This window comes from Ranitomeya variabilis, chromosome 2 (genome assembly GCF_051348905.1).
Source record: "Ranitomeya variabilis isolate aRanVar5 chromosome 2, aRanVar5.hap1, whole genome shotgun sequence".
NCBI classification, from domain to species: Eukaryota; Metazoa; Chordata; class Amphibia; order Anura; family Dendrobatidae; genus Ranitomeya; species Ranitomeya variabilis.
This window is the reverse complement of record NC_135233.1, coordinates 770,745,301-770,766,875: the sequence shown is the minus strand read 5'-3', so window position 1 is coordinate 770,766,875 and position 21,575 is coordinate 770,745,301. Positions and strand designations below refer to the sequence as shown.

Sequence of the window (21,575 nt, the reverse complement as noted above, 5' to 3'; positions counted from 1 at the left end):
TATATACTATATACAGGAGGAGATGACACAGGTATATACTATATAAAAGAGGAGATGACATACAGCAGGTATATAGAGGAGGAGATGACATACAGCAGGTATATACTATATACAGGGGAGATGACATACAGGTATATACTATATACAGGAGATGACATACAGGTATATACTATATATAGGAGATGACATACAGGTATAAAGTATATACAGAAGAGATGACATACAGGTATATACTATATACAGGAGGAGATGACACATGTATATACTATATACAGGAGGAGATGACACAGGTATATACTATATAAAAGAGGAGATGACATACAGCAGGTATATAGAGGAGGAGATGACATACAGCAGGTATATACTATATACAGGGGAGATGACATACAGGTATATACTATATACAGGAGATGACATACAGGTATATACTATATATAGGAGATGACATACAGGTATAAAGTATATACAGAAGAGATGACATACAGGTATATACTATATACAGGAGGAGATGACATACAGCTGGTATATACTATTTAGAGGGGAGATGACATACAGGTATATACTATATACAGGAGATGACATACAGGTGTATACTATATATAAGGGAGATGACAAACATGTATATAATGAGGGGAAAATGAGAGGTGTGAGGTGAAAATGAGGGGTGTGAGGTGAAAATGAAAAGGTGTGAGTGCAAAATGAGAGGAGTGAGGGAAAATAGTGGAGTGATCGGAAAATGACAGATGTGAGGTCGAAATGACAAGTGTTAGGGGGGAATAAGAGGAGTGAGGGGGAAAATGAGAGGTGTAAGGGAGAAAATGAGAGGCGTGATGGGAAAATAAGAGAAGTGAGGTGCTATAACTAACCACATATTTATTATGCCCAGGCCACGCCGGGCTCTTCAGCTAGTATTTTATATTGGTGATACGGGCATGATCACTTTATTGAAGAATCTCTAATAATGAGGCTGATCCGTATTTGTACACTATGGACTTTACTGTATGGTTTATGCAGAATCTCCTGTACCAGACAATACTTTGAGAATTTTGTATCTGATTGGCTGTTTTATGCATATAGCAGTTCTTACCTTGGCGGGTGAGAGCTTGCTATGGTGCACCACGTCTATTGGCACATTAGTCCCTCATACAGGGATTGATGGAGCTAAATGTACGTTGTACGACCAGTCTCTTTGAAAGATAAACCTGTCATTCTAGCCCTGCCGGTGTTATTTCATCTTTGTAAAACTCAGGTTTGCCAGATACTTGGCTACATTTTGTCCTTCACGCCAGTACTGTTTATTCTTCTTGCTACAATATATGCAATTGCAGGACAACTGCTGTTAGTAAGGTCAAGTTTTTTAGAAATCAAATGTGTTTAAGGGGCATGTCTGCCTCTGTGAGTAATAATTCCTTGAAGTAGTTTCTTGTTTGGTTGCTCAATATCTCTGTCAGCTTTTGAATGGCTCCTGGAATTCCATCAATTATACCCTAAAGACTAATAATTAGAATTGAGAGTCCTCAGTGGTTGATACCTTTTAATGGCTAACTGAAAAGATGGTAACAAATTGCAAGCTTTCGAGACTACATACGTCTCTTCATCAGGCAAAGACTAAGGCTTCTTTCACACTAGCGTCGGGCTCGGCCCGTCGCCGTGCGTCGGGCCGAGGTCCCCGACGCTAGCGTTGTCCCCGCCGCACAACGGGGGCAGCGGATGCATTTTTCCAGCGCATCCGCTGCCCCATTGTGAGGTGCGGGGAGGTGGGGGCGGAGTTCCGGCCGCGCATGCGCGGTCGGAAAAAGTGGACCGTCGGGAGCAAAAAACGTTACATGTAACGTTTTTTGCTCCCGACGGTCCGCCACAGCACGGCGCAACCGTCGCAGGCCGGTTGCGACGTGTGTCATTGCGTCGCAAATGCGTCGCTAATGTTAGTCAAGGCAGAAAAAACGCATCCTGCAAGCACTTTTGCAGGATGCGTTTTTTCGGCAAAACGACGTAATGCAGTTAACGCTAGCGTGAAAGTAGCCTAAAACAAATTCTGAAGAATCACATATTTATGCACAACATAGTATAGAAGAAAAAAAAAAGGGAGAGGGGAAAAAAACCATGGATAAGCCAGGTGACATGAAGCAGAATTACCATGGGTGACAAACAGTTACGTCCATAAATATTGGGCCAATTCTTAGATAAGGATTGTTTTATTGTCCTGTGATTAGGGTCTGGTTCTGTTGTGATGACCCCACATGGTCTGATGGGCAAGTTCATTAGTTGATGTAAAAAGACATAAATCCGTGTGACACATTCATTCCTGCATTTAGAGTGTCAAAGGTCGTCATCAGTTTATACTCCCAGACTCTCCTGTCTTTCTGCGATTTGAAGTTACCCTTTAATACAAGTAATTTCATGTCCATAATGTTATGATTTGGGAGACAGAAATGTATAGCCACAGGTATATCCATTCTTTTTTCTCTTATTGTATGGCGATGAACTAATGAACTTGCCCATCAGACCATGTGGGGTCATCACAACAGAACCAGACCCTAATCACAGGACAATAAAACAATCCTTATCTAAGAAGTGGCCCAATATTTATGGACGTAACCGTTTATCACCCATGGTAATTCTGCTTCATGTCACCTGGCTTATCCATGGTTTTTTCCCCTCTCCCTTTTTTTTTTTTTCTATACTATGTTGTGCATAAATATGTGATTCTTCAGAATTTGTTTTAGTCTTTGCCTGATGAAGAGACGTATGTAGTCTCGAAAGCTTGCAATTTGTTACCATCTTTTCAGTTAGCCATTAAAAGGTATCAACCACTGAGGACTCTCAATTCTAAATATTTTTCTATCTACTGGCTAACACGGTACCAAGATATATTTCTTTCCTGTATCAAAATGGAGGATACCAGAATGTACCGCATCTTTATGGAACTAAAACCACTTCTGAAGAAACGTGCACAAATGGACAGTGACATTTTTTTCCTATCTACATGCAAAAAGGAGAATCTAATTCCCAAAGGACTCTGGATTACAAACCCAATTCTTCATACCTACAACACCCATTATGCACAGAACCTGTGTCACAGGACTTCTGAGAGATTAAGGAATCATCTTTTGCATGTCTGCTACAGCATAAAGAGTAAAGTCCAAGGGCAGTTTGAATCTCTGAGGAAAACACTTACAGAAGACACAGAGCAAAAATTACAACAATATTACAACAAACTACGGACCCATCTAATTCATAACAAGGAAAAGAAACTGCACAGATTGCGCCTCAATTCAGGACTCTATGCAAACAGATACAAAACAAAGCCTAAACCTGACAACTTGGACAACCACTCCATTCCAGGCACAAATAACTGTGTCATTAATCTCTCAGATTATAAACCCAACAAAGTGGAGCTGTCCGTGCTTTCCAGAGGACTCTCATTTTGTCCTACTAAGGCCCTGGATAAAACTGAACTCTGCAGTGATATGGAACATTTTTTCAGGAGACTGCGTCTGAGGGAATATTTCAATGATACAGAAGATTCAGAACCCACCTGGACTGAAGGAAAAGGGATCCTAACAACAAAGAAGAGGTCAGACTGGACACCTCCACCGGGACGCAACCCTTATTTGGATAACTATATAGACTCCTTCAGACATTTGATAAAATCCACCATCAGACACTAACAGGACACAAGCATTCAACATCAGTGCCCAGGAGAGAAAGGCCATACAGTCTCTGAAAACCAACAAAGAAATCATCATCAAACCTGCTGACAAGGGTGGTGCAATAGTCATGATGAACACATCAGACTACATGAGGGAAGCAAACAGACAACTTATGGACACACGCTACTACAAAAAGTTGGAATCGGATCCTACGCAGGACTATTACAAGGAACTAAACAAGTTAGTATCTTGTCTGCCCGACGTATCCATAAGAGCCAATGACCTGATACCAGAAAGTCCAAGAACAGGGACATGCTTCCCAAAATCCACAAATCTGGAAACCCAGGAAGACCAACTATTTCATGTGTGGGCACCCTTACTGAGCAGGTATCTGGATGGGTAGAGGGTGTTCTTAAACCCTTGGTAAAGGACACACCCAGCTTCATTCAGGACACAACTGACCTATTGAATAAACTATCAGCAATAGGTCCTCTACCAGAAGGAACCATCCTGGCCACCATGGATGTGGAATCTTTGTACTCCAATATCCCACACCAGGATGGATTAAATGCCTGGAAATTCTTCCTGGAAAACACAGGGACTGATGCAAATTCTGTGGTGAAACTTATAAAATTCATCCTCACCCACAATTACTTTGAGTTTGACAAGAAGATCTATCTACAGGAGACTGGCACAGCAATGGGAAGTAAAATGGCCCCACAGTATGCAAATCTTTTCATGGCCAAGTTTGAAAGCGACTTTTTGTCCTCATGTCCCATCAGGCCTCTGGCGTACTACCGCTACATTGATGACATTTTAATCATCTGGACGGAGTCTGAGCCACAGCTAAAGACGTTCCATGAACAGTTTAATCAATTTCATCCCACCATCAACTTGACACTCAACTACTCCTGCACTGAAATTAACTTTCTGGACACCATCATTAAGCTGCAGAACAATAAAATAGAGACATCCCTGTATCAGAAGCCAATCGACCGTCCAACATACCTTAAATGGGACAGTTTCTATCCAAAACACATAAAAAACTCCATTGTCTACAGCCAAGCCATCAGATACAATCGTATATGTACCAACCCAATGGATAGAGATGAACACCTTGGTCGCCTCAGAAAGTCCTTTTTGAATCAGGGCTACCATCCAAGAACAATTGAAAATCAGATCACAAGAGCCACCAGAATATCAAGGAATCACCTGCTACATTACAAAACTAAAGAACAAAATAACCGGGTACCTCTAGTAGTTACCTACAATCCTAATCTGGAGGCGCTAAGGGGAGCTGCACGGAAATTACAACCTTTACTGCAAAAAGATGCCCGACTACAAGTAATTTTTCCAGACCACCCACTACTGTGTTTTAGGCAGCCCCCAAATCTAAGAAGCATCATTGTCAAGAGCTCCCTGTCCTCTCCAACAGCTGCAGGTACCTTTCCTTGCAACCAGAAAAAATGTAAAACCTGTCCATTTATAACGACCACGGACAAGATAAAGATCCCCAATTCACATCAGGACTACAAGATACCAGGTACTTTCAGCTGCGTCACTTCTAATGTGGTGTACCTAATCATTTGTACTAAATGTCCAACTGGGGGCCTGTATGTAGGGGAGACAGGGCAGAAACTGAGAACAAGGATGAACTCTCATCGCCATACAATAAGAGAAAAAAGAATGGATATACCTGTGGCAATACATTTCTGTCTCCCAAATCATAACATTATGGACATGAAATTACTTGTATTAAAGGGTAACTTCAAATCGCAGAAAGACAGGAGAGTCTGGGAGTATAAACTGATGACGACCTTTGACACTCTAAATGCAGGAATGAATGTGTCACACGGATTTATGTCTTTTTACATCAACTAATGAACTTGCCCATCAGACCATGTGGGGTCATCACAACAGAACCAGACCCTAATCACAGGACAATAAAACAATCCTTATCTAAGAATTGGCCCAATATTTATGGACGTAACTGTTTGTCACCCATGGTAATTCTGCTTCATGTCACCTGGCTTATCCATGGTTTTTTTCCCCCTCTCCCTTTTTTTTTTTTTTTTCTATACTATGTTGTGCATAAATATGTGATTCTTCAGAATTTGTTTTAGTCTTTGCCTGATGAAGAGACGTATGTAGTCTCGAAAGCTTGCAATTTGTTACCATCTTTTCAGTTAGCCATTAAAAGGTATCAACCACTGAGGACTCTCAATTCTAAATATTTTTCTATCTACTGGCTAACACGGTACCAAGATATATTTCTTTCCTGTACCCTAAAGACTCACATTGGTGCCATATTTGATGCATTTCTGAACACATAAAAACTAGTGCAGCAAAATTTCAGGTGTGTTCCTCAGAACATACAAAAAAAAAATTATAAAAAAGACAGTGAAAAAAATGCAAATTGTAAATATTCAGAGTTGTGTTGCATCAACTGCATAAAAAATGGTGGTATCAAATTGCTCACTACCTCCCCTGAGGATGTAATTTACAAAAATATATTTATGGGGATTGCTGTTGCTCTTGAGGCTCTGAAAATATGGCAATCTATTCCTAAGAAAGACAAATTTGTGTTCCAAAATTCACATTGTGCCCCTTCAGTTCTGTGCCCTGCTGTTTGCCCAAATAGAACTTTTTGACTACATGTGCGTTCGAAAGAAAGTGGGGAACAAACTGTGTGGTCCACATTTTGATAAAACCTTTTTCAAAAGTGAGAAATTTGGGGCTAAAGCAAGATTTTTGTGGAAAAAAAATTAACTTTTTCAATATGACGACCTAATGTTATCAAATTCTGTGTCGTATTTGTGGGTTTGAAGTGCTCACTATACCCCTGGAGGAAATCCTTGAGGGGTGTAGTTTCCAAAATGGGGTCACTTGTCGGGGGGGTTCTGCTGTTTAGGCACCTTAGGGGACTTGCAAATGCAACATGGTGCCTGCCGTCTCTTTCAGCCGCATTTGTGGTCCAAAATTCAAATATTGCACTGTCAGATCCGAGCCCTGCCAATGGTCCAAACAGAATTAATTGACTTCATGTGGTCGCTGGTAAGAAAGTGGGTAGCAAATTGCATGGTCCACATTTTAGTGTTATATCTTGTAAAAGTGAGAAATTTGGGGCTAAAACAAGACTTTAGGGGTAAAATTTAAATGTATTTATTTTTTATTCCACTTTGCATTAATTTCTGTGTAGCAAGTGAATATTTAAAAAAAAAAACCTTCCCGACAACAGTTTTGAAGTACTTGATGGGTGCAGTTTTTAGAATGGTATCACTTTTGCGGAGTTTCCAATATATAGGCCCCTCAAAGTCCATTTAAATCTGAATAGATTTAAAGAAACAGGTTTTGATTTGATGAAAAAGAATGAGAAATTGCTGCTAAAGTTTTAACCCCTCTAACACCTTAACAAAAAAAAATTATATTTAAAAAATTATTCAGGATGTAAAGTAGACATATGGGAATTGTTATTTATTATTTGTGTGGTATAACTGTTTGATTTAAGGGCATAAAAATTTAAAGTTTGAAAAGTGCAAAGTTTTCTAATTTTTTAACAAATGTTCGATATTTTCATAAATATACACAAATCATTTTGACTGAAATTTACAACTAACATGAGGTACAATATCTTAAGAAAAAAAACAATCGTAGAATCAGTGGGATCCATTGAAGCGCTCCCAAGTTGTTACCACAAACTGACAGTGGTCAGATTTCAATAATTTGGCCTTGTCATTAAGGTCAAAATTAGCTCCAAAAACTAATTGGGATAAAATGGACATAAAACTCACCCTTTGCACTGTAGCTTTATGTACTTTATTCCTTCCTTTTCAATATCATTCCGATCATAGAACCTTGTAGTATTAGTTAAATCGACTAAAAGACCCATTTTTACCTGTAAAGGAAAAAAAATGCAAAAAATTATTCTTATCTTCCAAATCTACTGTTTACATTGGGTCATAATTAACCATGACTTCTTCAGCTTCACTTTAATTATTCTTTAGTAAGAAATGTTTGAAGCTTTAGGCACAAAGACAATGTTTGATTCATCATAATTCCAAAGAACATATACTGTATGGGAACCGGTCATCTATCCAGGCCCCCGAACCACAGACACCATGAATCAGAGACGTACTGTGTTACTGCATTACTGACTGATAGTGAAGAACCGCAGTAAAGAGGGGTGGGGGCGGCGGTTATGCAACTTATAACTGGTTGGAGGCAAGACTCCTATGCACACACCAACAAAGAGACTTGTCAGTCAAGAGGAGTGGGGCACGTAGAAGAAGAAAGAAGGAGACAAGTTATACACAATAGAAAATGGCCAGAATTCATTATTTGCTTTGTATTTTTAGCTCATTTTGTCCTTTTTTGTTGGAGCACCCAATTCATTATTCGATTTGCTATTTTTTTTAAGTCTATTTTCTATTTGCTCACCTATTTTTGCTTTTCAGCAGAGTTTAACGATTCCAGATGTTTTCATCTGCTTTATCAATTGCAACTTTTTAAAAAGAATTTTGCAATTTTGCACAACTCCACTCCAGTCCCTTCACTGCTCGTGTATTCTTGAGTTCACCCATATTTTGGATCAATTTATGCAGCATTTTGCATAAAGTGCAACTTTTGGTATCAAATAGTTTCAAAAAAAGCAGTTCAAGACAGGGAAAAAAATAAAATTAGACTTATCGGTAATTCAGTTTTTAGTAACCCACCATGACAGCACACCGGAGGATGTTACCCCTTTCCTAATAGGGGGTAAATAACCCCTCCAAATGTTATTATAAAAGGACCATAGGAGAAGGAATGCTTCAAATTATACTTGTTTCCTCTTTGAGAAGAACGAAAATTAAGCAAAAGGGATTTTCCCTTGCCGTCGTGGTGGGTTACTAGAAACCGAATTACCGGTAAGTCTAATTCTATTTTCTCTAGTAAACCCCAACAACAGCACAATGGAGCAGCACCCAACAGTAATGTTTAGGGAGGGACTATAGCTCAGAGGACTTTCTCCCGAAGGCTAAGTCCTCTTCCGCCATCAGGTCTAGTCTGTAATGCTTGGAGAACGTATGGACCGAGGACCAGGTAGCAGCTCTGCAGATCAGCTCGAAGGAAGCACTGGCTTTCTAGGCCCATGAGACAGATGTTGCTCTGGTAGAGTGAGCCGTAAATGTCTCTGGCGGTGGAAGACCTTGGATGTGATATGCCTCAGAGATTGCTCTCTTGATCCAGTTGGCGATCGTGGACCTTGAAGTCTTCTTCCTCTTATTCTGTCCTCGAAGGTGAACAAACAGGCTTTGGTCCTTCCTATTTTTTTCCGTCACTTGAAGATAATTGAGTACCATTCTCCGAACGTCCAAAGTGTGGAACTCTTCTTCCCTATTTCCCGGCTCTTGATAGAAGGAGGGAAGTATTATCTTCTGAGACTTGTGAAACTCTGAGACCACTTTGGGAAGAAATTATAGATCCAGTCCAGAGTATGTTGGTCCTGTAAGATTTTCATGTAGGGTTCGCTGATCGAGTGAGCTTGTAATTCACCCACTCTCCTGGCTGTAGTTATTGCTACTAGTAAGGCTGCTTTCCAGGACAGTCTGTCTAGGTCTATGGGTGACAAGGGCTCAAAAGGTGGTAGTGGGAGCCCCTTTGGGACCATATTGAGGTCTCAGGATGGTACCAAATTTGTAGCTCTTGGACGTATGTGAGATGCTGCTGTCATAAATCTTCTAATCCATCGATGGTCGGCTAATATCCGGTCAAAATATGAGCTTAGCCCAGCCACCTGGAATTTGAGGGTGCTAGGTCCGAGACCCTTCTCTAGCACTTCTCGCAGAAAATCCAGGATCTGTGCTAAATTTATTGGTGTGGGTTAGGTTGTTCGGGCGTGCTCCATAAGATAAAGGTCTTCCATATATCCTGGTATATAGAGTTTGTTACTGCCTTTCTGTAGCGTCCTAATGACCCTTTCTGACAATCCTTTGGTCTTCAGGATTGAGAACTCAGAAGCCAGGCACTCAGATGTAACCTCTCAGGATCCGGATAGAAGGTTGACCCCTGGTGGAGGAAGTTTCTGACCGGGGGTAGCTCTACCGGTCCCTCTATTCTACCGAACCAGCTTCTTTTGGACCAGAATGGTGCTACCAAGATTACCTTGACCTTTTCCAATCTTATCTTTTGTAGAACCTTTGGTAGGATTGGTAATGGAGGGAAGGCATAGGCGAGTCTGAATTTCCATGGGTGGGCTAATGCATCTACAACTAAGCAGGGATCGGCTGGAATTAGTGAAAAATATTGATCCACTTTTGCGTTCTGTCCACTTGCAAAGAGATCTACCTCTGGATGGCCCCACCTTCTGATCAGTATCTGGAAGACTTCAGAGTCTAGACTCCATTCCCCTGAATGAATTTCTGTTCTGCTCAGAAAATCGGCCTGTATGTTTACAGCACCCTTTATATGCAGAGCGGACAGGGAGAGAATTTGTTCTACGGACCACGAGAATATTCTGGCTGATACTGCCTTCAGGTACTCGTGCTTTGTACTTCCTTGATGATGAAGGTGGGTAACTGTTGTCATGTTGTCTGAGTATATTTTGACATGAGTATCCTGGACTAGGGCTACTGCAGTCCTGAGTACCTCCTCTACTGCCTTCAGCTCCCTGAAGTTTGAGGATCGTTGGCTCTCTCATCTGACCAGTATTCCTGGAATACGTGTTGGGATACAATGGCTCCCCATCCTTTCCAACTGGCATCTACTTTTATAGTGATAGCTGGGTCTTGCGCTCAGGGGACTCCTCTGCTCAATTTCTTTGTTTTTAGCCACCATGTCAACGAGGTCTTTATGAGAGCTGGCATCCGGATCTTCTTCTCCAAGGATTCTGGGAATCCGTCCAAGTTTGCCAGGATGTGTGTCTGAAGCGTTCTGGTGTGTGCTTGTGCCCATGCTACCATCTGCAGGACGTCATGGATCCGAGAACCGACATGACCCATCTTAATGACACCACCTTCTTGCTCTGCAGTGTCGTTATCTTTGATTTTAACAAGATCTGTTTTTGTTTGGACTAGAAGGATATTTGGCTGAGTGAGTCTATTAGGACTCCCAAAAATGTCTGTGTTGTTGCGGGAACCAGATCTGACTTTTTGAGGTTCACTATTATTATTATTATTATTATTATTATTTATATAGCACCATTAGTTCCATGCTGCTGTACATGAGAAAGGGGTTACATACAGAGTTATAGATATCATTTATAGTAAACGAATTTACAAAGACAGACTGGTACAGAGGGAAGAGGACCCTGTCCTTGAGGATTTACATTCTACTGGATAATGGGGAAGATAAAGAAGGTGCAGCAGCTCTGGTGGTGGTGAGGCGGCAGCTCGGGTGGTGGTGAGGCAGCAGAATCCAGCACTATCCAGCCTAGAGACGATAAGATCTGGGTCATCACCTGTAGATGTTCCTGTAGCATGGGTACTGACGGAGCCACCAACAAGAAATCGTTGAGGTATGGAACTATGCATATGTGCGGACCTCTGATGTATGCCGTGACCTCTGACATGATCTTTGTGAAGATCTGTATGGTCGAGGATAGACCAAATGGGAGAACTTAAACTGATAATGGGATGTGTGCTCCCCCTGGGCAATTGCGAAACTTAAGAATTTCCGATAAGTTGTGTGGATCGGGATGTGGTAATATGCAGCCTGTAGGTCTATTGTCGCCATGATGAAATCCTGCCCAATCAGAGGTACTGTTGTCTTGACAGATTCCATCTTAAAATCTTCTGTATGTTATGTAATGATTCAGGGGTTTCAGATTGATTATAACTCGATAGGACCCGATTGGGTTTTTTATGAGGAACAGATTTGAATAATGTCCCGTTTCCTTCCCTTTACGGGACTATGGAGACTACCTTGATAGATGATATGCCCTTCACTCCCGCTATCAAGGTGGACTGTAGCTCTGGATTGGAGAGTTGCGTTATCTTTGGAGGATATGAGGCAAACTATCTTTATTCCTTCCCTGACTGATGTTAGCGTCCACTGGTCTGAATGGATCTTGTGTCACTGTGGAAGGAAGTCTGAGATGCGACCTCCTACTGTGTTGGCGTCATGGCTTATTTTGTCTCTGGGAGTGGGGAAGAAAACAATTTCTGCCTTTCCCCCCTTTCTTGTAGCTCCTGATTTGCCCTTCCCTTTGAATTGGGGTGTATGCTCTTTTTGGGGCGAAAGGGCCTTTTCCTAGTATTCCTAGGTTCAGGTAAGGTCTTCTTTTTATCTGAAGCCTTCTCTAACAGCTCGTCGAGAGCAGGACCAAACATGAAATTCCTTTTGAAGGGGATAGAACATACCTTAATTTTCGAAGTCATGTTCCCGCTCCAGGATCTTAGCCAGAGTGCTCGTCTGACAGAGTTGGATAACAATGAAGATCTTGCTGCCACTCTTACGGATTGTGCAGAGGCTTCTGCTAGGAGCCCTGTTGCTTTCCGGAGGAGAGGTAGAGAAGCTAGGATGTTCTCTCTGGGAGTACCTGTGGACAGGTGTTTCTCCAGCTGCCCCAGCCAACGGTACATCGGGCCAGAAAGGTAGACATGGCTCTGGTATTTATCGTAATAAAGATGCCGAGGTTTCCCATGATTTCCTCAGTAGCCCATCCATCTGGCGTTCCAGAGGGTCCTTCAACTGTGAGGCATCTTCAAATGGTAGTGTGGCCTTTGTACCTACCCAAGCAATCTGGACGTCGAACTTTGGAATCTCTGACCAGCATGATGCAGTTTCTGTTGCGACCGAGAGGACGGAAGAAACGGACAGGGAGTGGACCCTCTGGATCACGGCACTGATCCTCCAACGGGCGAGCGAACCTGGGAGACCAAACCCTTTACAGGGATCGTGAGGTGCAGACCCGAGGAGTCAGATACCGCAACTGCTGGAAACCTAGAGGGACGGTTCAGAAGAGAAAGCGAGAAAATACGGACAACAGAGGAATCCAGCCAAAAGGCGAGACAGAGGAACAAGGACGAGACAGATACGGGGCCAGAAGCACGCATGGAATGCACACGATAATCAGGCATCGCTGGTAGGGTGGAGACGCCAGATATACCTGATGCCAAAATCTGATTGGAAAGCAGGGACTGCTGGGAAGAAGCAGAAATGGGTTAATTAGAACAAGGAGTCCGCGCCGGTGCCCTAAAGCACCTGAATGGAGCAGAGACAGACCGAGAGAATGCAGGAAGAGGAGCACCATGCTGAGGCCCCCTAGTGGCAGAAGAAGAGAACAGAGAACCAGGGAGACGTCTGGAGCGAGGAGGAGCCAGCTGCACAGGAAGCACGGGAACAGCGGCGGCAGCGGCAGCAGCCGCAATGGAGGGGAGGACAGCGAGGCGACGAGGAGGAAGTGAAGCAACGGACATCGCGGGAGCGGCTGCGAGCGAGGAGGAGCCAGCGCGACGCCTGGACGGGTAAGTAGAAGCGGCAGTTGTAACAGTTTCAAAGTCAACAGGGAACCTGTCCTTCATCTCCGCTGGAATGGTTAACCTCTTTTCTGGGGATTCCCACTCCTCTAGCACCAGGTCCCGGATGTTTTTATGAATGGGAAACACCTGCTTCTTCCTAGAACGGAGACCCCGCGAACATTTCTTCCTGTACCGTTTTGGCAGTCTTCTCCTCCTCAATCTCCATGGTCCTCCTTACTGCCGTGGGGAGTTCTTCTATATCACCTGAGGAGAAATATCTCTCCTGTTGGGAGACCTCTGGGTCTAGGATCAATTTGCCTTCTTCCAGAGGTTCATCTGGGATTGACATTTCATCCTGAGAGTCATCATTCCTTTCCTCCTCTAGATTAAGCTTTCTCCGTTTAGCTTCCGGAGGGACACTGGGAGAGGGTGCGGGCTGGGAAAAAGCGGCCAGGGAGGTTTTAATCTCCTGTTGGAGTAGGCCCTTAATTTCTTCCATCAAGGATTGTTGCTCTTCCCTGATGACTGTCAAAGTGCATTCTTTGCATAATGTCTTCTTATGCGAAGAGGCCAGCTTTTTTGTACAGACTGCACATCTCCATGAAGTCTTGGACTTGATTCCTGGTGCAGGTTCCTTGTCCCCCTACAAGTAAAGGAGAAGGAATAATAAGGCTCTAAACCTGCACACAGGGAATAGACACCCAGTGCCAGAGTACTTACTGGGACCAGGAGGGTGCTGAGATCTGCAGACACAGAGCGAGAGGAACCTGATATCTCCATGCTCTTACAACACAGTGTCCTAACTTAGATGTCTTCTTTGTCCAGGGCTCTTATATGGGCGACCGGATTTACAGTACCTGTCCTCTGATTAGAGGACCTCCTCCCTCTGATGTCCAAGTGTGGTTGAGGGGCCCGCCGACGCCATCTGCGCTGTATTGCTTATGCATTCCAGCGTGGAACGCAAAAATCCTGCTGGTGCGCGGAAGCCGGATGGCGTGTGACGTCACCTCCTGCCGCTGGCCCAGAAGTTCTCACATGTGCACGGCCAGTGCGACAAGCTGCCTGGAGCTGCAGCGCCGGAGGAGAGGAGGCTGGAGAGCTAAGAGAGGCCTCCAGTCGAAGAATCCCCCACAGACCTTACCCGAAGGTGCGGAATGGAGGGGGTCCCGAGTCCTGATGGAGATGGGAGCAGCACTCAGGGAGGAGAGGTAAGTCTGCTCCTCTGCTGTATGCTGTACCCCACCCGGTGACTGTTGCTGGCACAGCACACTGTGGATGACCTCTACATCCCTAGTAGGGACAGGAAGGAACACTAAGGGGTAGGATGTGGGAGGGGTTATTTAACCTCTCATATTTCCTGTCCCTATTAGGTAAGGGGTAAAATCCTCCGGTGTGCTGTCATGTGGAGTTACTAGAGAAAAACAAAACCATTTATTACTTTTTGCCAAATTCATGAATCGCGTGCTTTTTGACGAATTTGGTAGCAAATAATACTACAAGACCAAAAATAAAGCAAAATGATGAATCGGGGCCTAAGACTATTCGCTCAGGAACTAGGAAGTCCAAGGAAATTAGTCATGTATCCCAAGTAATAACAATAACAAGAAGAGATTTTTGTGGTAAAGAAAGTGAAAGTCAATAACTTGATAAGACATAAATGATAACAAGTCCCCAGATATTAGAAAACTAGTGTAAAACAAATGGCTAAATTGGCAAAGATTCATATGTACTACATGAATGCAAACATTATAAACATATGGCACAATTGCATATTGGAGTCCAGTTCATGATGAAGCCCTACAGGAACTACAGTAGATGATGGGAAATTGTTGGTGATTGGAGTAAAAATGCAGATTAGAACACTTATTTTAGAGCAGAGTAAAAACATCTTGATTGTATCAGAAAGTAAAAGATTCCTCATCAAAACTAAAGAGCAGCAGAATTCTCAAACCTTAAGACTCTTCAGATAGTTTGATAGCATGCTCGGGTGAAAACGATTCTCCTCGGGCACCTGATCATCATATTTGGGTCCAAGCATAGTTTTTAAAGGTAAGAATTTTCCTGTAAATAGAACATAAAATTATGAATGGGACATTACTTAAGTTACCAAACATGAACTCTTGAAAACAGCCATTAGGAGAACCCAGGATTAACAAGCGTTTTAATACAACTAGCCTGTTGCAACATTACCTTTACAAAAATGCCTCTTCTGTCTTCATAGTATTACTAATATAGATTTTGCCACAAACTTTGATTTGCTTTTCTAATATGGCAACTGGTTTTATACACCAGTCCTAAAGACAAACCTGCTAGAGACCTCAAATACAATACATTCTGTCACATAGTGGGCTGTCAATGCACCAGGTTGTATAAATTAACCCATTAATACGGATGGTTTGAAACACAAATTAGGCATTTAGGATAACAATCTCATGTCATAATCTAATTATTTTCTAATATACAATAAATTAAAAAGTCCCAACTTTCTTTTTGATGACACTTCGTTTAAGATTCCCAGTGTATGCTGGGATACAAAAATGAAACTTCATCAGGGGGTAGAGGCTGCTGTCACTGCCATAGCCCCTTCCTCCTCTGACTGGGCTAGTCCCTGCTCTACTGAGCATGCATCGGATGTCAATTCCCAGTTCAGCATTATATCGATTTGGTGGTAGAACCAGGGCTACAGCTATTTCTCCAAAGTGTCCCAGGAGCAGTTTTGAAAAACGACAATGCCAGGCCGCATGTTGCTCATATTCCTGTGAGAAGTCTACTTGGTGTAAACATGCTAAAATTTCCTGCAATTGTCACCCATCAAGCATGTCAGGGACATCATTGGTCGGCAATTGCAAAGGAAGCTGCCAGAAGCAGATCTTGATATATGCCCAATTACATTCAGTGAGGAAGAACATACTTCAGCAATTAATATCCTCATTGATAGCATAATAAGGCATGGAAGTGTGTGCACATGGCGCTAATAGTTGATGCTAAATAAATCGTTACATTTCAGTAATATTTCTATTGATCCAGTGATTTCCATAAATTCACTATTTTTCCTTCCTGGTGTTGTAGTTTCAATGTTGAAGAGTGTGCGTTGTGATTCCAAGAATAAGCATTAGTAGGAAAAAAATAAAAAGGTGCGCTGATTAAGGCTCGTGAGGCCACTCTTTTCTACTCTACTTGCATTTTTTGTATATAATATATATATATATATACACTGCTCAAAAAAATAAAGGGAACACTAAAAATCCCACATCCTAGATATCACTGAATGAAATGTTTCAGTTGCAAATCTTTATTCATTTCATAGTGGAATGTGCTGAGCATAGAACATAAAAATGATCAATGTAAATCAAAATGAATATCCCATGGAGGTCTGGATTTGGAATGATACTCAAATTCAAAGTGGAAAATCAAATTACAGGCTGATCCAACTTCAGTGGAAATGCCTCAAGACAAAGAAATGATGCTCAGTAGTGTGTGTGGCCTCCACGTGCCTGTTTGACCTCCCTACAATGCCTGGGCATGCTCCTGATGAGGCGGCGGATGGTCTCCTGTGGGATCTCCTCCCAGACCTGGACTAAAGCATCCGCCAACTCCTGGAAAGTCTGTGGTGCATCGTGACGTTGGTGGAAAGTGCGAGACATGATGTCCCAGATGTGTTCAATCGGATTCAGGTCTGGGGAAAGGGGGAGCCAGTCCATAGCTTTAATGCCTTCATCTTGCATGAACTGCTGGACACACTCCAGCCACATGAGGTCTGGCATAGTCCTGCATTAGGAGGAACCCAGGGCCAACCACACCAACATATAGTCTCACAAGGGGTCTGAGGATCTCATCTCGGTACCTAATGGCAGTCAGGCTACCTCTGGCGAGCATATGGAGGGCTGTGCGGGCCTCCAAAGAAATGCCACCCCACACCATTACTGACCCACTGCCAAACTGGTCATGCTGAAGGATGTTGCAGACAGCAGATCGCTCTCCACGGCGTCTCCAGACTCTGTCATGTCTGTCACATGTGCTCAGTGTGAACCTGCTTTCATCTGTGAAGAGCACAGGGAGAAAGTGCCGAATTTGCCAATCCTGGTGTTCTGTGGCAAACGCCAATCGTCCTGTATGGTGTTGGGCTGTGAGCACAACCCCCATCTGTGGATGTCGGGCACTCATACCATCCTCATGGAGTCAGTTTCTAACTGTTTGTACAGACATGCGCATTTGTGGCCTGCTGGAGGTCATTTTGCAGGGCTCTGGCAATGCTCCTCCTTGCACAAAGGCTGAGGTAGCGGTCCTGCTGCTGGGTTGTTGCCCTCTTATGGCCCCTTCCACATCTCCTGGTGTACTGACCTGTCTCGTGGTAGCGCCTCCAGCCTCTGGACACTACGCTGACAGACACAGTAAACCTTCTTGCAACAGCTCGCATTGATGTGCCATCCTGGATGAGCTGCACTACCTGAGCCACTTGTGTGGGTTGTAGAGTCCGTCTCATGCTACCACAAGTGTGAAAGCACAACCCACATTCAAAAGTGACCAAAAGATCAGCCAGAAAGCATTGGTACTGAGATGTGGTCTGTGGTCCGCACCTGCAGAACCACTCCTTTATTGAATGTGTCTTGATAATTGCCAATAACCTCCATCGGCTGTCCATTCCATTTGCACAACAGCATGTGAAATTGATTGCCAAACAGTGTTGCTTCCTAAGTGGACAGTTTGATGTCTAAATAAATATATATATATATATACATATATACACACACACACACACACACACATTTTATATAGATATAGTGGAATTCCAGTCCACCAGAAGTATTCCACCTGGAATTCTGTAAACACCTTCTCCAGGTCCGTGATCGGAGCACCACCAACAGTGCCTGTCGGGCTGAGCTGGGCAGATTCTCACTGCAACTAGCAGTCCTGAAAAGGGTGCTATCCTTCCAGGCTCACCTACAGAGTAGCAACTCAAGGTCCCATCACCATAAAGCCATGCTACATATAGGTGGTCCCCACAAACCAGGACCCCCAAAACAACTCACCCAAACCCAACCTGACCGAACCGTCAACCAAAACAACCTGACAAAAGCCACAATCAGGGAGATGGTAGAGGAGGGGCAGGAAAAGTACGTCAGTGTCTGGAGGAACGAGATCAGCTCACAGAAACTGACCGTGTACCAGAGTCTACAGACTGGCTCCATATCTGGAGAAACTCTCGGATCTCAGAGACTGCCAGATCCTGAGCCGGTATAGACTCAGTGCCCACAGTCTGGCCATCGAGGTCGGCCGGCACAGACAGAGCTACAAGCCCAGGGAGGAGACTGTGCCTACACTGTGACCTGGAGGGGCTGGAGGATGAGACCCACTTCCTGCTACACTGCACCAAATACTCAGCAGTGAGGGGCACTCACTTCAGGAGACTCTCCGATCTCTTCCCGGATTTCAGCTCCATGAAGGAGGAAGAGAAAACATATATCCTGCTGGGGGAAGAAGAGAGCGCAGTGGAGATAGCAGCGCAGTATGTGAGCGCGTGCCATAGACTGCGAGAAAGACAACCATGATATGCCATGGACTTCCTTAGCCCCCACCCTGCACCCCATCCATTGTCCCCACCCTTTATCCCCACAGTCCCTACTGTACACGTGCTTTGGCAAAACTAATGTTTATTTGGTCCTGCCAATAAACCTTCAGAGTGTGTGTGTGTGTGTGTATGCATGTATATGTGTGTATGTATGTATGTATATGTGTGTGTGTGTGTGTGTGTGTGTGTGTGTGTGTGTGTGTGTGTGTGTGTGTGTGTGTGTGTGTGTGTGTGTGTGTATATATATATATATATATATATATATATATATATATATATATATATATATGTGTGTGTGTGTGTGTGTGTGTGTGTGTGTGTGTGTGTGTGTGTGTGTGTGTGTGTGTGTGTGTGTATATATATATATGTGTATATATATATATATATGTGTGTGTGTGTGTGTGTGTGTGTGTGTGTGTGTGTGTGTGTGTGTGTGTGTGTGTGTGTGTGTGTGTGTGTGTGTGTGTGTGTGTGTGCGTATATATATATATATATATATATATATATATATATATATATATATATATATACATACAGACCGGGCAACATGACGGTTGATTTGACGGGAAGCACTAAAGTGGGCAAACAGAGCCCAATCCAGAACATAAAAACTTCATGATAAGAATGCAATACGGAGAAGAAGGAGTATGTAGGTAAAAAGATACCATATATACTCGAGAATAAGCAGACCCGAGTATAAGCCGAGGTACATAAGTTTGCCACAAAAACTGTGAAAACTTGAGTGAGTATGAGCCTAGGGTGGGAAGTGCAGCAGCTACTGATAAATTTCAAAAATAAAAATAGATACTAATAAAAGTAAAATTAATGGAGACATCAATAGGTTAAATGTTTTTGAATATCCATATTAAATCAGAAGCCCCATAAGATGCTCCATACAAAATATGCCCCATATAATGCTTAATAAAGTTCATGATAGGCCCCATAAGATGCTCCACACAAAAATATGCCCCATATAAAGCTCCATAAAGGTTAATGGCCCCATAAGATGCTCCATACAAATATATGCCACATATAAAGCTCCATAAAGGTTAATGGCCCCATAAGATGCTCCATACAAATATATGCCACATATAAAGCTCCATAAAGGTTAATGGCCCCATAAGATGCTCCATACAAATATATGCCCCATATAAAGCTCCATAAAGGTTAATGGCCCCATAAGATGCTCAATAGAAAAGTATGCCCCATATAATGCTGCACAAAGGTTAATGATGGCCCCCCACAAGATGCTCCATATTAAAATATGCCCCAGATAATGATGCACAAAGGATAACGATGCCCCATAAGATGCTCCATACAAAAATATGCCCCATATAATGCTGCACAAAGGTTAATGATGGCCCCATAAGATGCTCCATATTAAAATATGCCCCATATAATGCTGCACAAAGGTTAATGATGGCCCTATAAGCTGTGCCATACAAAAATATGCCCCAAATAATGCTGCATAAAGGTTGGTGATGGCCCCATAAGATGCTCTATATTAAAATATGCCCCATATAATGCCGCTGCTGCGATTAAAAAATAAAAATATTATATATATATATATATATATATATATATATATATCATACTCACCTCTCGTCGCTGTCCGCTGCTCCCCAGCGTCGTCGGCTCTCTGCAGTGACTGTTCAGGCAGAGGGCGCCCACTAACCACATCATCGCGCCCTCTGACTTGAACTTCACAGCCAGAGGATGTGGAAGACACAGCGCAGTGGTGGAACGGGGACAGGTGAATATCGCATGGCTCATCCTCCCCTAGACCTACTCACCCTCCTGGTGCTGCATATCAGCCCCTGCATCGCGGAAGCCGACATCTCTCTTCCTGTCTTCCTTCCTGTGCTGATAAGTCAATGATATCGCTCAAAGTAATGAATATGCGCTCCAAGCCTATGGGAGTGGAGACGCGTGCATATTCATTATTTTAACGAGCGGTACCACGTGACCGCGGAAGACAGGAAGAGAGATGCCGGCAACAGAGATGCAGGGACTGATATGCAGTGATGACACCAGGAGGGTGGGTATGATGGCTTCTGCTCCCCCACCGGCAATGACTCATGTACAAGCCAACTTACACACGAGTATATATGTTACTTTATTAATAGGTATACAAAAGTAAATAATATAGACAATAAAACTCAGGATAAAGTGCACAAGGATAATGCTGAAGAATCACTGATGCTGTGCACTCGCCAACAGTAAACAGGGAGCGTTTATCTAATAAGATCAATAGTAGCAGTAATTGTGACCAAATAGTCCAAAAATAGTATAAATAGATGCAGATAAATAACGCTTACCAGTATACAGTGTGTGCAGAATTATTAGGCAAGTTTTATTTTAGAGGATTATTTTTATTATTGACCAACAACTGTGTTCTCAATCAACCCATAAGACTCAAATATCAAAGCTTAATATTTTTGGAGGCGAGTGGGTTTTTTGTTTTTTTTAATGAGAGAGAGAGAGAGAGAGAGAGAGAGAGAGAGAGAGAGAGAGAGAGAGAGAGAGAGAGAGAGAGAGAGAGAGAGAGAGAGAGAGAGAGAGAGAGAGAGAGAGAGAGAGAGAGAGAGAGACAGACAGGTTCTCTATGGGGTTCGGATCAGGTGAACAAGTGGCATCTTGGCAGCTTCACGCTTGATTTTCCTCAATTCATGGGCAGTTATTTTGCGCCTTTTTTGCCCAACACGCTTCTTGCGACCCTGTTGGCTATTTGCCATGAAACACTTGATTGTTCAGTGATCACGCTTCAAAAGTTTAGCAATTTCAAGACTGCTGCATCCCTCTGCAAGACATCTCACAATTTTGGACTTTAAAGAGCCCGTCAAATCTCTCTTCTGACCCATTTTGCCAAAGGAAAAGAAGTTGCCTAATAATTAAGCACACCTTATATAGGGTTTG

The 21,575-nt window shown here is 43.0% G+C and overlaps 1 protein-coding gene across 2 annotated transcripts in view; it reads right to left on the bottom strand.

Annotated features, from left to right (window-relative positions):
• RNGTT (RNA guanylyltransferase and 5'-phosphatase) overlaps positions 1 to 21,575 on the bottom strand; it is a 587,560-nt gene that overhangs the window by 561,043 nt on the left and 4,942 nt on the right. For both annotated transcript variants that reach the window (XM_077289743.1, XM_077289744.1), the window contains exons 2-3: positions 15,042 to 15,151; positions 7,445 to 7,548 (exon numbers count right to left, since the gene is read on the bottom strand). In XM_077289743.1, the coding sequence (XP_077145858.1) occupies positions 7,445 to 7,548; positions 15,042 to 15,151 (214 nt within the window). The remainder of the gene's footprint in view (positions 1 to 7,444; positions 7,549 to 15,041; positions 15,152 to 21,575) is intronic.